This window comes from Bos javanicus, chromosome 3 (genome assembly GCF_032452875.1).
Source record: "Bos javanicus breed banteng chromosome 3, ARS-OSU_banteng_1.0, whole genome shotgun sequence".
Classification (NCBI taxonomy): Eukaryota; Metazoa; Chordata; class Mammalia; order Artiodactyla; family Bovidae; genus Bos; species Bos javanicus.
In genome coordinates this window covers 89,703,867-89,719,626 of record NC_083870.1, presented here as the reverse complement: position 1 = coordinate 89,719,626, position 15,760 = coordinate 89,703,867, and the positions used below count along the sequence as shown (strand labels likewise).

Genomic DNA, 15,760 nt, shown 5'->3' with positions numbered 1-15,760 from the left:
AATGAGAAGTTCATAATTCTGCATTAGTCTTGATTCTTTCTAGCTTAGAGCCTCAGAGTCAATCAGTGATGAGAAATCAGGGGCTTTCTTGGACATGAACAACAGTCCTGCATTTGTGAATTCTAGGATTTTAAGAGTATTTTAAGGACTCCTATGGAACTTAGTCCCTAACGTTTCCTTTCAAGGTTTTTGATCAGCTACTTGTTTGCTCCAATTCTTTTTTTGCTGTTTGGCAGCTGGGATGTTAGACAGTTGCCACTGATTGTTTCTGACAAGTGTTCTGGACAAAAGGCTGTTTGCAGATGGAACGCTAAGTCAGGTCAGATGAAGACAGGGCTTGACAGAAGAGGTTTCCAGAGATCTGCCAGCCCTGTCTAATAATGACAGTTGTCTGGGGATAGGACTTTTGGAGAACTGTAAGCCTGTTCTCCCCAGTTGCCTCCCAGTGGTTCTAGGTGCTAGTTTTGGGGATTAAAATGATTGTGAGGCTGTTGGTTTTCAAGGCCACCATAGAAATGGAGAAGAGGAAGTGGATATTGGGTAACTGAAAGTGTCACAAATCTCACTGTTCTTATTGAGACACAACCATTTTTTAAAAAACAAAAAACACTCCTCAGATTATTACAAGCCTTTGGTTAATTTCCAGAGTTCTGAAAAAAGTTAATATTGACAGTTTCTGCTAGTAATCTCATTGCTTTAATAGAAGAATGAATTTTTGGAGTTTATTCAAAAGTGTTTACCCTATTTTAAAGTTTGATGTTTTAAAAATGCTAGATATGTAGCAATTTATTTTTTATATCAATTCTTTTCAAAAAATTAGTACTTACTGGTCATTTGATTACTAAGTGTTTATTTGTGCTAGTAGTGCTCAGTCACCTCAGTCATGTCTGACTCTGTGTGAACCAATGGACTGTAGTCTGCCAGGCTTCTCTGTCCATGGGATTCTCCAAGCAAGAATACTGGAGTAGGTTGCCATATCCTTCTCCAGGGGATCTTCCCAACCCAGGGATTGAAATTGCATCCCATATCTCCTGCATTGGCGGGCGGGTTCTTTACCGCTGGCACCACCTGGGAAGCCCAGATGTTTATTGAGGTGCTTATTATTATCATTATACAGCAATTAAATACTTTAATAATTCAGTTTTTACTTCTTTGTCTATTCATCATTCCACATTTATTGAGCATTTGCTCTGTCCTGGCTACTGAAACGCAGGTGAATAAAGCATGGTCCCTGTTTCAAGGAGCTCTCAGTTTAGTATAAAAATCTGTAACAACTGTGAGAAAGTATGAGTGTTATAATAGTATCATTTACTAGCAGCTGTAGAAGTTTCACCTCTGTATATATCCACAAGACATGGCACACCATCATTTCTCACTTGGACTATTGCACTAGCGTCTTCCTCCTCCTCATCATTACTAGTTTTATCTTTTCAATTCAGTTACTTTATCACAAGCCGAATGATCTTCACAGAATGCAAATTAGATCATGTCACCCCTGCCTCTTTAACACCTTTGTTATTATCATCAACCATAGGTTCAGCCCCAAAACCATTTTTATAGCCTACAGCTGTCAGAAAAACCTGATATCTTTTGCCACTCCAACCAGTAACTTATTATGATTTCATGATTCTGGCCTCAGTTCAGTTCCTTGAACATAGGAAAACATTTTTTTTAACCTCAGAATCTTTGCATATATTGTTTGTTTTGCTGGGAATATCTGTTCCCCAGCTCTGCTTAGCTGACTTCTAATCATTCTGATTTCTGCTTAAATATTATTGAGAGTGGCTTCCTTAAGCACTCACCTCCCATTCTGAGTTAAACACTCTTATTTTACCTTGTGCTTTTCACTCATAATTTTTATCACAGGATTTTTGTATTTGTGTATTTGTAATTCTGTGTTTATTTTTGAGAGTATTTGTTTAGTCTGTTTTCAGCTAGAATGTAATCTCTGTGTGAATGAGTGTGCATTTTTACCACAGTATGTCCTTTACCACAGTAAATATTCATAAATGAATTAATCAGTCAGTAGAAGGCATTCAGGTAAAATATATACTGATCTGAATTTAGCTTAGGGAGTGCCCAGTTTACCCTGTAGCAATGGTTACACAGTCTTGAAGAAATAGTATATGTTAATTAAATGAAAAGGGATGGGATATTCTAGGGTGTCAGTAGTAAACATCATGTGTAAAGGCCTGGAATAGTGTGAAAATAAGATCTAGGAGACTAGGTTCTCAAATGTTTTGGTTTGAATACCTCCCCCCTGCCACGTCTTAAAATTGAGGACTCCAGAGGGTCTTTTTTTTTAATGCAGGTTATTTTTACCAATTTCAGATTAGAAATCAAAAGTGAAAAATTTTTTAAATAGTTAATTCACTTAAAAATAATAGTAAACATGTTATTCTGAATAATATGTCTCCTATGAAAAATAACTTTATTTTCCAAAACAAAATATGATGACAAGAGTACCATTATTTTACATTTTTCAAATCCTCTTAATCAGAGACAGCAGCTAGGTTTTCATGCCTACTTCTTGATTCATCTGTTGCAATATGTTGTATTAGTTGAAGTCTAGGAAACATATCTGATCTCAGATATTGCCGGAAAAGGGAGGAACATTCTCATAACCTTTCATATAGTTAGATCTTTTTCTTTGATATTAAATCAAAGCTTAATATGTTAATTGCAATATCAAATCACCAGTGAACTTTTGTACTTTACTACATTGAAATCCACAGGGTCTGTTTTGCCTTTTGAGTGGAGCTTCTGCCCATGTGTGACTATGTAACATCTTGCATTGGTCATATGGAAAATATTGGGTTAGTGAGATAGCCTGGTGTTCAGGATGGTAACACATTTCATTATATACTATCAAATCATAGGCATTATCCTCTTCACTCTAAAAGTAGAAAAGTCTATTAAATATTGAGAATCTGTCAAACTTATGGAAACATATATAAATTATTCTGTTATATACAATTCTATATATATATATATATATATATATATATATATATAGAACTCCGTTATAAGCCAAATTCTAACATTTTACTTGAAAGCTTGAATTTCATCACTGGCACCAAGTACTGCCAGTTGTTTCCTTTGAAGTGACAGACTTATTTTATTTCTTTTTGTGAAAATGTCAGCAAAATACCCAAGTCTGAATAATCATAGTTACTCTAGAGCAAGGGTTAATGAACTTACCCAAGGGTCCCATAGTTAGTAAGTGACTAGAGACCCAGGTCTTTCTGATTCTGATATATTGTATTGCCCCATGTCTAAATTATTTGGGACTTGCCAAAGCATGTTCTTACAATAGTGTATTGTGGTATCTTTCCTAGAGAGCATGAATGGTTTAAACAAGATTTGCCCAGTTACTTATTTCCTGAAGACCCCTCCTATGATGCTAACGTCATTGATGATGAGGCTGTGAAAGAAGTGTGTGAAAAATTTGAGTGTACAGAATCAGAAGTAATGAACAGTTTATATAGTGGTGACCCTCAAGACCAGCTTGCAGTGGCTTATCATCTTATCATTGACAATCGGAGAATAATGAACCAAGCCAGTGAGTTCTACCTCGCCTCTAGTCCCCCAACTGGTTCTTTTATGGATGATAGTACCATGCATATTCCCCCAGGCCTGAAACCTCATCCGGAAAGGATGCCACCTCTTATAGCAGACAGCCCTAAAGCACGATGTCCACTGGATGCACTGAATACAACGAAGCCCAAATCTTTAGCTGTGAAAAAAGCCAAGTGGCATCTTGGAATCCGAAGTCAAAGCAAACCATATGACATTATGGCTGAAGTTTACCGAGCTATGAAGCAGCTGGATTTTGAATGGAAGGTAGGGAATTGTAGTATATGAAGATCATTTGTAGAAGCCATTTTCTGTATAGTAAGCCTGTCTGAGCTGCTGAATTGAATACTAAGATCAATAAAAAGTTGGTTTTGATGTGAATTTAGTGGTCTCAATAAATATATGGGCTGATAAATCCTATTCTTTCCAATAATGTACCATGTGCATTCCAAACAAAACAAATCTTCGTAAGGATGAAGAACTGTTGATGTTGGGGACCTATATATTTTTGAATTAGAGAATAGCATTCTTGGCTGAGAAATATGGTTTTAATCAACTTGAAATTCCTTGAGAAAATAGTCCACCTGTTTTAGCATGTATCATAACAGTAACAGTCATGTGTCTTCAAAGATAGTATATTTTTACCTTTCTCTGTCTTTTTAAGGGCAGGTTTTTGGGGGGTTTTTTGCCAGTAGCTGTAGTGCAAGTAGTTGATACACATTATACTGTCAGGGCATGTTTATTTAGTAAACAAATACTTTTCTGTAAATTGAGAAAATTTCTTATCTGGCTAGTATTTTTAGTCCTTAGTTATGATGTATTTTTGTTACTCTCATCCCACATTTTGCTTTATTAGTTTTTTTTGTTTTTTATTAGTATTCAAATTCATTTCAGTTCTATTTGACTATATGTGGGGGGATCTGTTTTTCATTTTCAAGTATCTTTTACCCTTGTTCTTTCTTGAGGACTGTGAATGTACTTTTAAGGGAAGAAAAACATATTCAAACATACCATGTAAATATTCATTTGACATGTTTTTATTTCATTATTTGTATATGGAATGAATAAACAATAGTGAAGGTGAAAATTGCTCAGTCATGTCTCTCTTTGTGACCCCATGGACTATACAGTCCATGGAATTCTCCAGGCCAGAATACTGGAGGGGGTGGCCTTTCCCTTCTCCAGGGGATCTTCCCAATCCAGGGATCAAACCCAGGTCTCCCACATTGCAGGTGGATTCTTTACCAGCTGAGACACAAGGAAAGTCCAGGAAGACTGGAGTGGGTAGCGTATCCCTTCTCCAGCGATCTTCCTGACCCAGGAATCAAACCGGGGTCTCCTGCATCGCAGGCAGATGCTTTACCAACTGAGCAATGAGGGAATAAACAATAATATTTCCTTAATACCATTTAAGGAATATCTCCATTTTCTGAACCAGTTTTATTGAGTTAGTTAAAAAAGACATGTTAGTGTCTTTAAAAGTCCTTATTGAGAAATTTTTGGAACTAATTTGATAAGGTATTTTGAAAACTAGAATTTTCTTTATCTGAGTTGCAGTTTTATTATCCTCAAAAGGCAAATAATACCTTCCTCACAAGATTACTATGATACTTAAACTTTGTGACAGTACCTATTAACAGAGCCTGATTCAAACCATTAACATGTTATATCTCCTTTTTCTGTCTGTTCTATATTCACAGTTAAAGGTATTCAAATTGAGACAGGGAAACCAAAATATTTTGGCAGCCAAAATATGGTTTAGAGTGGAAGCGTGTCTGGAAAGAAGGCTAGACTCTTAGAGTCTCTGAGTTCCCTTTCAATTTTAATTGCTGTACATAGTACTGTTGAAAGCGAAAGTCAGTCAGTCATGTCCAACCCTTTGCGACCCCGTGAACTGTAGCCTGCCAGGCTCCTCTGTCCATGGAATTCTCCAGGCAAGAATACTGCGGTGGGTAGCAGTTTCCCACACAGTACTGTTAGTGGGGATTAAATAAATACTAAACTACTATGTAATGTAAACAATGATTCAGAAATTTGTTCTCTACCCCACTCCTTCCAATTATTTGTTTAGATATTATTCTTTGCAATAAAAATAATGGAAATATTTTATAGTTTTTTATTTGGAATGTTTTTCCATAAAGAAGATTTTTCATTTTAGGTAGTGAATGCATACCATCTACGTGTAAGAAGAAGAAATCCAGTGACTGGCAATTATGTGAAAATGAGCTTACAGCTGTACCTGGTTGACAACAGAAGCTATCTTTTGGACTTTAAAAGCATTGATGGTAAGGAAGCCATGCAAGCATGAGCTCTGAGAAGATAAAACTTGGCACTAGTTGACAAGATGTTAAATCATCTCAAAGACATGGTGGGTAGTCTTCTATACTGGTTTTTAGTAACCTAGATTTAACTAAGAATGTGAGTGAAACAAAAAGGATTGAAGATGAGGAAAATCTCTAATCTAGCACTTCTTCTGGAGAAGTGCTTCCTCATTTAAAAAAAGAGTCATTTAAAGTGTTGACTGTGGAGGAAAATAAGGAATAATAGGGAAATAATTTTTACCTACAATTAGCTGAATTAGGCTCTTTGTCACACTTCTCCTTTCATATTTTATCAGTAAGCATTATAATATCTAAAATTCCCTGTTGATTAGCTTCTTTTATCTTGGGTGGCCATGGTGTCCAGATAGGCCTCTCCTGGGATTTGGGTTGGATTTTATGCCCATGGCCATCCAAGAGGCAAAGGAGTCAGGGGAGGTGGTCACGTCCAAGGATCTAGTATGAGTCGAGAGTCATACTTGGCTGAGCAAATGTGCTTATTCTGCTCAGAGGCCCAAGTGGGATGTGAGCAGAATAAACCAAGGGTCCACTGCTGGATGGAATCAGAGGAAAACTGAGTTCAGAGTTAAAGAAGCTATTTTCAACAGTTTATTCTTAAACTGCCATAAACTATAGCTGTGTCTATATGGTCCCTAGAACACCTTTATCAAAATTACCCAGAGTTCTTATTAAAATGCAGATTCTTGGGAACTCTCCCAAACCTAGCAAATCTGAATCTCTGGAGATGGGTCCTTGGGAAACTGGGAATCAGCATTTTTAACAAGATTTCCTTTGCCCCTTCCGCCAGGCAATTGCAGTGTGCTCTGAAGAATCAGTGCAATTGTAATTTCTGTTTTTATCTTAATTATTTTTTGTTGTTGTTTATACACTGCAAGAAAATAATCCTCCAAAGGTGTGCTTTCTTCAGATAAAAGGGTGTCAGGAAACTTTGACTTCACGGTTACTGTCAAACAGTATGTTGAGAAGGATTCAGGCATCACATTTTGACTGTGTGGCAGTGTTACAGTTGGACAGTGATGTCCTTCACAGTCAGGAGGGAAAAGGTTTTGCCACCCCTACTCCTAAAACCCTGCAACATGACATTGGCTCCCAGGATGCCCTAGCTCAGATGTGTTCACTTAATATTCTGAATAAGATACCTTCATAGGAAGGGCTAGGGCGAATACACTGTTCATGTAAATTGCTTTTCTTTGGTCCATTTCAGATGAGGTGGTGGAGCAGAGGTCTGGTTCCTCAACACCTCAGCGGTCCTGTTCTGCTGCTGGCTTACACAGACCACGGTCCAGTTTGGATTCTGTAACTGCGGAGGGCCATTCACTCTCTGGCTCTCTCACGGGCTCTTTGACCGGAAGCATGTCGTCCTCTGTCTCACCTCGCCTGGGCAGTCACACCATGGATTTTTTTGAAATGTGTGCCAGTCTGATCACTACTTTAGCACGCTGATGATCTTTCCCTAGTTTTTTTTCTTTCTGTTATTGCACTGTGAAAATCAGATATATTCTTTAAATTATTATTTTACTTATGGATATCACATATTCTGAAGTACTGGTTGAGAGCCGTGACTGTCTTCAGGGGACACAGTACCATTGAAATTTACTGAAAAGAAAAAGTCTGACATCTTATTTACTGTAGACATCTGTAATTCTGTTTTGCCTATTATAAATTCACATAGGCAGTATCTTTAATATGTGAACACTCATGATTATTGTTAACCTGAAATTGTGGACTCACTACAGATGATTAATATACCTTTACTGGTGAACCATCTCAGTCAACAGGTGGTTTGGCAACATCTTGCTTTACTGTTTAGTGTAGGTAAATCCAGTTTGCTTCCTAAATTTCAGCAGGTTTTAAGCTGTGTTTATGCACAAGATTTAAAAATAACATATATATTAGTAAGATAGTATTTAAATGTTGAAATCTTAAGAGCCAGATCCCCCTCCCCCAAATTTTAGAACCAAATTCTAGCAGTTTCTGCAGATATTGCCCAGTGTTCAACAGAAGGACTGTGGTCCTGAAACAGGTAATGGTCATTTCCAAGTTCCTTCAAAACAGCTATAACCAACCAGAGGCTTTATCTTGAGATTTTCCTGAATAACATATATAAGAGCCTTCAAGGTTCTACTCAGTACTGGAACATCTGGAGTTACAACTTTTGTCTTTTTCATAAACTTGTATCATTTTACAACATGCCTTCAAAGTCTACCTTTCTCAAGTTCTTTTTCACTGTATTTATTTTTGTACTCCACCAAGCATGATAAAATAGTTAAAAGAAACAAAGCAAAATGTCAACAGTCCCTTAGAGAGAACTCTTATCTCTGGTCTCTTCCTGTGTGTAGTGGTAAGGAGTGTGTGTGTGCCTGTCCTTTTGCATCCTGTAATGCCAGTTACTCATCAGAAGTTTGCTATTGTAGTCACCCCGCTCCCTCACCTCCCCTGATCACCTTTGTCTTTGTTTATTGTTTGATCCTTAGTGGCTGATGGGCTTAGTTTTGAAATCTTCTCTGGTTCTCTTTCTTTGTTCTACATCTTGGTTGCTAGCCATCCAATTTGAAACACTGTTCTGGCCCTAAGGGCTTTTCTATACTTCCAAAGCTTGGTAGGCTTGTGACCTTCACTGTTGAACCTGTTAGGGCAGGGAAGCCTTAAACATTCAAAAAAATTCTCTCTTGAATAAATATGTATGTTGTTTACATATATACATATATGTATTTGTATACCAGTGCTTTTAAAGGAAAACCAAACTTTTATTTTTGGCTTTGTGCAAGTTTTTTTCAGGCTTAAAAAAAAAAAAAAACCCTATATAAAAAGCAGGGTAGATAATAGCCCATTGATTATATTGTTTTAGTAAAAAATATTTAATTTTTAAATTATGTGTAATTTATCTAATTTGTATTTATTCATCTTATTCAATATGTTGTAATTAACAGTCTCATTCACCTGACTTACCCTAGAAATGATTAAGTGATTAAGCTCTTGAAAACAAAAAGTGAACACTTCCTTGACAGGTTTTTGTCTCTTTGCCAAAAAAAAATGTGTTTTCTACCAAGAAGCAAATGAGAATGTTAAACCAAATTTCTCTTGGGTTTGGGAAAGACAAGTATGTCTGTCTTTAAAGAGTTTTGAGTCAGGAGTTTGCAGTGTGTCACATAATATTGTTTAGCAGAACTTTAAAAAATGGTATTACATAACTTTTAAGTATGACTTAATATCAAAATACAAGGAATCCTTGTTTGGCAATTTGAGAAAGAGAGTGGGGTTGCAGTTAAGGTGTTTTTTTTAACCTTTGAAATATTGCCATCTAGTGGCATCAAAATAAACTTTTTTGTGTATATTTTTATAGGGATAAGCAGTCCTGCTGCATTAATCTTGATGTATATATACATCTGGCAAAATTTTGGCCCCAACAAATGTGTAAATACCTCTTTTGGAAAACACAGGGCCACCTCATAATATTTACCTGTTAATGGGATGACCTTCAAAATAATCTGACTCCTTACTCCCAATGACAAAATCCCTAATAATTTTGAAGGCAGAGAAACAGTAGGAAGGAATCCAGTGGCATTTTAACTTCCTTAGTTTAATAAATCAGATGTTAGAAACATATTAAAATTGATTTATATAGTTATCATGTTTTTTAAAGTTAAAAAAGTATTTACTATTTTTTCATTCTTGCCAGTATTTATGAATATCTACATTTCGAAAGCTATGTGTTTTCAGAGAACCAAGGGTCACAGTTTGGGTTCTTGTGTGCTGAAGTTTTGAGAGACAGCTCTTCTGTGAATGTAGATGGTGTAATACATTGGTCTGCAGAGAGAGGATTACAGGAGGCTCAGTCCAGCGTAATAGGTCTAGAACATTTTCATAGGAGTCTCTTTGCTGCTCATGCAGGGCGAGGGAAAGAATCAGTTGCTAAATTCCCATATTTCAGTCTTGTAACCTGGATGAGTGTGGATGTGGTATGTGGTAGACAGACCGGGGGTAGGAACACTTTCTTCATGCTATGATTTTGAAGGAGAACTCTATTATTAGGCTACAGATAAAGTCTTAGCTATGTCATGGAAATGGAGTCCATAGTGGTTCTAGAACGGCATTTCTGAAACTGCATTCTGTGAGATGCTCTGCAGAAAGGGGGTTTCATTGAGCAAGTCTGATAAATGAAACATGTTGCTCTCCTGCTTGAAGATGACAAAGGATGTGATCATTAAAGACTTTGACCAGTTCTTCTGTGGAAAAAGAAAATCATTTAAATTTGTTTAATCTTGCTTTGTCCAAATTAATTTAAACATTGTTTTAAACTTACTATCCCCTGGGAGGAAAAGCATATTCAGAAAATATGATTTTAAGAAAATTATTTACCAGGTTGCCATAATTAGGTAGATAAAAATAAAACTAAGATTTCATTTGCTCTTATCAGTTGTTGGAGAGACTCTGATTCAAAATCAGAATTATTTTAACCAGTATACATATTCATCTTGAGCGAACAATGGGTTAATGGAATTTTGCATGCCTACAACTTATTTCATAGCACTTTGACTGTCTAAATCAGGTTTGGTATTTTGTGGAGAGCAAAATTTATTCTTTTTTGTGTTGAATGGATAACTGAAAAACCTTAAATAAGATTACTTCTAAAAATGGTGTAAGAGACTAGTGACTAATGCTTTGGCTCAATGGGTAATGAGTCAATAGCTTTGATTCCTTCTTTCAGAAAGTGTAATCAGTGAACATTTCTGAACACTTTTATATAAGAAGACACCAAATTTAGACCTAATTCCGGTTATTCTTCAATGAAGGAACAAACAACATCCCAAATTACATATGTAGGGTGGGAGGCAAGACTATTACAAGTTGGGCTTTTGTTTTGATCAACAGACTTTTGAAACACTTTTGTAACCTCTGGTGTTTGCATTCCTTGATACTTGCTAGCCGTAAAGAGAATCCAGGAGCCTAAATTATTCGGAAGTAACAGTATTCCATGTCAGGCAATTGGCTATATGTAGTGCAGACAGGTCTCCCCTTTCCTTTCTGCAAATAGGTTTCCTATGACAGTTACATAATCCTGGGCTTGCTTTCTCTTATTCCCTAGCCAGTTTGTACTCAGGGAATACAAATTGATTTTTATATTAGATAAGACATAATTGAGAAAATAATCATAGACAACTGTTACAGATTCTTTGACTATTTGGATTTATCTGAAAATGTACATTTTATTGAATTAATCTAAGCAATGTACCTTCGATTTTATAAACTAAATGATCTTGGAATCTGCCTGCCAGAGGCATTGCATCTTTGTCTCTTCACTGATTAATAATTTAAAATCTTGTTAATGACTGTGAAATCTAGGTATCTAAATGCTAGACATATTCACAGTTTTGTCTGTTTTTATTTCTTTTTAAAAGACCTCCACATTTTCAGTTTGGCATTTCTTTACCTGATACTTTTGTCACTCTGTGACTTTTTAAATAGAGAATGTACTTTTTTAAAATAATAGATCTCAGAGACTCTAAAATTCTGGATGAGGGATCTGTGCAATTTGTTTGTAAGTCACATCCTGTGTTGGGCCTCATTTTTATAACCTCTGAAGTGGAAGGGATAGCTTAAAAGACCTCTGGATTACCTTTGAGCTTTAAAATTGTCTCTTCTCTGCCTTTTCATATGATTTGTATTAGCGTTCACTTTTTACATGCTGAGAGATTGTATACTGATGTGAATGATATACATTTGCTTGGCTTGGTGTTTTGAAGACACATACTTGAATGTTTTTCTAAACACAGCTGCCCCCCTGGAATACAAATGAGAAAATCATCCAGAAAACCAAATATGTTAAAATATTAATAGCATGTATGTATACTTTCCATAAAGCAAAAGATGACAAATTTGGAGTGATGGAAGTGTTCCATACATCTTAATGGTGATTGTGGCTCAGCTGATAAAGAATCCGCCTGCAATGCAGGAGACCTGGGTTCGATCCCTGGATTGGGAAGATCCCCTGGAGAAGGAAAAGGCTACCCACTCCAGTATTCTGGCCTGGAGAATTTCATGGACAGTATAGTCCATGGGGTCGCAAAGAGTTGGACACAACTGAGCAACTTTCATGTCACTTTAGATCCAGAGACCCTCCATATCTATTAATTTATTTAATACATTACAATCACCTTGTGTGTTAATGATTTTCCAAATGAGAAAGCAGGACCAGAAAGCTTTTCACAAGCTTTAATGCCATATAATGTTCAATGATGATCACTTTATGTGCCCCCTTCCCTTGGGGGAAACAGTCTGAATCACTGAAACATCTTAGTAGTTAAATAATAAACACAGAAGCATTGCTTTCAAGTCTTAGAGTGACATGAAGTAGTCTTAATATTTTTTAGTTTATTTGAATGAGTTGATTGTACTAACTAGATGTGTTTATGATTATATTGATTTTTGTTAAGTACTTCTAAGTTATTGAGGGTGCTTAAAACTACTGAAGAAACTTTTTAGGCCATGATTCTCCCTTTATTTATGTGATTCTTGTAGCACAGTGCTTTTTAAAAAAGTAAAACCAGCCCCAACTCCTATCTTAAATTATCATTTTTTACTATTAAATTAGGCTTATCTAAATTTCATATACAAATTGGTAATTTTTCATTTCATATGCATATTAGATGATAAGATACTATTCTCATAGAGTATATTTCTGTTCACAAACTACCAAGTATTATCAACTTGATACAGATTCTTCCAGACCTTACAGAAATTTGAAATGTAATTTATGTTTGAGCTCTTAAGAGTATATCTTATTTACACAAGTTGCTGGCATCCTTACCAGCCTTTTCCATATACAATTATAATGCATTTGATGCCACTGAACAGTAATAACATGAAGAACAGGACCCACAGTGTAGACCAGATTAAGTTTTAATTCAGCTTTTTCAGCCATAACCTGATAAGAATCAGGCTGGGTCTAGAAGTGATCAGACTGTGGGACTGTGTTAATGTTGTGAGTCAGTGTTTACTGCCGGCGTTGCACAGCAATGCCAGTTTGCAGCCATGGTTGTGTATGTGACTTTCTGTAACTACTGTTTATATATAAAGCAGTCCAGATGTTATGGAAGTAGCTCATGGTTTTATCTGGACAAACAGGGTATGTAAATTTAAGTTACATTTGAAAAAGTGCAATTAAGGAAATCCTAACATAGGAGGCTCTTTGGAGGAAAAAGTGAAGTGTTTATAGGACATGCTAGCATGACAACACTTTTAAACATATACAGAATTTTGACAAGGTTCATACAGTGTGAATTTTTTAATTCAAGGTTTGCTACTTTGTGTTGATTTATAATTTCAAGGAAGGAATAGGAACATTCTACCCAAGGAGAACTGCACAGTTAATTTTTTGCTGTTAATTTAAGCTTGCACTTTTCACAAGTAAAAGTCCTTTTTAAATTTTGTTACAAATAAAAACCATTTTTCTAGACAGGTAATGGTTTCCTAATGTGGAAAAGAGAAATAGATCCCACTAAAAAAGCAAAACACCTTAATTAATTGTGCCTTCTCTCTTAAATTGTAGGAATAATAACTAGTTAAAAACTTATTTAAACTCGTTTTTGCCCTGACTCCCCTCATTTGTACTTGCCCGTCCCTCCACAGTTGCACTGTTTTCGCCTGTTTGCTGTCGGTTCCTTTGGCCAGACCTCACTGTCACTGTCAGAAATTGTTCACCAGGTGTGTCTGTTTATGTCGCTTCACTTTTTCAGTCACCTTGGTAAAAGTTTGGCTGCCTTCTCATGGCTTTAAAATGAAAGCAATGAATAGCAATCTTTATATTTCAACCCTTTAAAAAGTTTGTAAAGGAAAGAAATAATGCAGAGCAAAGAACAAAATCTAATTTGGAATCTGATTCTCAGTTTGGCTGCTGTGGCAGCAGCAGGTCATTTAACCTCATTTAATGTTTTCATCTATAAAATATGGGTATAACCTACCTCACAGATATGTGTGAGAAACTGTTTGGAGGCCCTTGTTTAAATACAGGGTTTATCATCATATTTAATGTAAATCCCTTTTTTTTTTAATAGATATCATTGATACTGATAGGATGAGTATCTTGATTTTAGGTAAGTTATGTGGTAAGAATGTAGAAGAATGTTTAGGAACACAATTTCACAAATTATGGTATTCTTATTTTTAAGTGACTTTTGAAATTTCTTGAAAATATCAAATATTCAAATATTAAATTCGTCTTTTGTTGCGAGAGATATTCAGAACTTCTTAATATGTTGGCTGAAGATGCCTTAACATACCAAATTACAGCTTTTTCTCGAGACTACTCACAAATATCTATGGTTGTACAATGTTTTGAGTGTTTAATGTAAAATTGTTATAGAACTGTGAACTCTGAGCATAGTAATTGTTAATATTGTTTTAGGAAGAATGCTTGTATTCTATATCATATATGCTTAAATAGACAGTGACTTTGGAGTGCAACAAACAAAACTGAAAGTTGACAGCCATTAGGCTGTTGTGTCCATGACAATCATAAGAAAATATAAGATTGGATATTGTTCAAAAAAATTTCAAGAACATCTTTAGGAAAAAAAGTTCCATAGGCTGATATATTTACCCATCAAAGCACTTGATTACAAATCTAGTAAGATAATTTTTTAAACTGTTAAAATTGGGATCATGTTTTATAATTCATTTAAAAAATGGAAGAAAAAAAAAAGACCAGACTCTTAGTGCTTTTGTGTTTTAATAACCATAGATGCAAATTTCAGTTTTGTTATATATATATTTTTTTCTTTTGTGAATGTTAAATGATCAGTGGAAGGATCTGTCTTCCAGCAACTGTGTGCTATGGGTGTCCTCTTAAATTACACAGCATTTCATAGTTACAGGTTCTCCCTAGTTAATATTTGCACTGTATAAGCTCACAGGTAACAAACACAAAAGAGAAATGATTGCTTCCAAGCTTTTTTTCACAAAATCAAATTAAAGTCTCTGGTTAATTTGAAAGCTCTTTTGTTTCTATTCAGTCATTGATACTCTGCATGTCAATTAACAGTTTGCAGCCAAAGCTGTTGTAGAACTTGGTTGCCTCTAACCCCTTGGAGACTCCATACCATCTGTCCACTTCTGTCTTCCTCGTTCTGCACTGTAGTCTCTAACTTTAGCCACTGTATTAGTTTCCTATTGCTGCCATAAGAAGTTACTATAAACTTGGTGACATAACACAAATTTATTATCTTACAGTTCTGTAAGTCAGAAGTTTGGTGGGCTTAGCTGGTGTTTCAGTATCAAGTCAACACAGGCTGACAACCACAGCAGCAGTAGGGAAAAGCTCTGGGCAGAATCTGTTTCAAGGCTTATTCAAGTTGGTGGTGAGTTCAGTTCCATGCTGCTATGGGACTACAGGCCCGTTTCCCTTCTGGCTCTTCACTGGGAATCACTTGCAGTTTCTAGAGACCAGCATCATTGCCTGGTCCATGGCCCCTTTCATCCTCAAAGCGAGTAACATTTACTGCCTGGTCCATGGCCCCTTTCATCCTCAAAGCAAGTAACAGACATTTACTGCCTGGTCCATGGCCCCTTTCATCCTCAAAGTGAGTAACAGACATTTCCTGCCTCTTCTTCACTATATCTCTGACTGGCTGACTGTTCTGGTTGTCAGGGTCCATGCTATTAAATAGGGCTCACTTGAATAATCTCCCTATTTTAAGGTCAACCGGTAAGCAAACTTAATTTCATGTAAAAAGTTCCTTTTTCCCAAGTCACATAACATATTTATAGGTATTAAAGCCAGGATAAGAAGATCACTGAAGCCAAAATTCTGCTTATCATAGGAGAGGAAGGCAAAGGCCTAGACGACT

The 15,760-nt window shown here is 36.0% G+C and overlaps 1 protein-coding gene across 2 annotated transcripts in view; it reads left to right on the top strand.

The window, feature by feature from the left end:
- The window catches only part of PRKAA2 (protein kinase AMP-activated catalytic subunit alpha 2), an 81,720-nt gene extending 66,810 nt beyond the window's left edge, over positions 1 to 14,910 (top strand). For both annotated transcript variants that reach the window (XM_061411810.1, XM_061411811.1), the window contains 3 exons: positions 3,339 to 3,843; positions 5,735 to 5,861; positions 7,120 to 14,910. In XM_061411810.1, the coding sequence (XP_061267794.1) occupies positions 3,339 to 3,843; positions 5,735 to 5,861; positions 7,120 to 7,358 (871 nt within the window). In that variant the 3' untranslated portion in view covers positions 7,359 to 14,910. The remainder of the gene's footprint in view (positions 1 to 3,338; positions 3,844 to 5,734; positions 5,862 to 7,119) is intronic.
- The last annotated feature ends 850 nt before the right edge of the window (positions 14,911 to 15,760 follow it).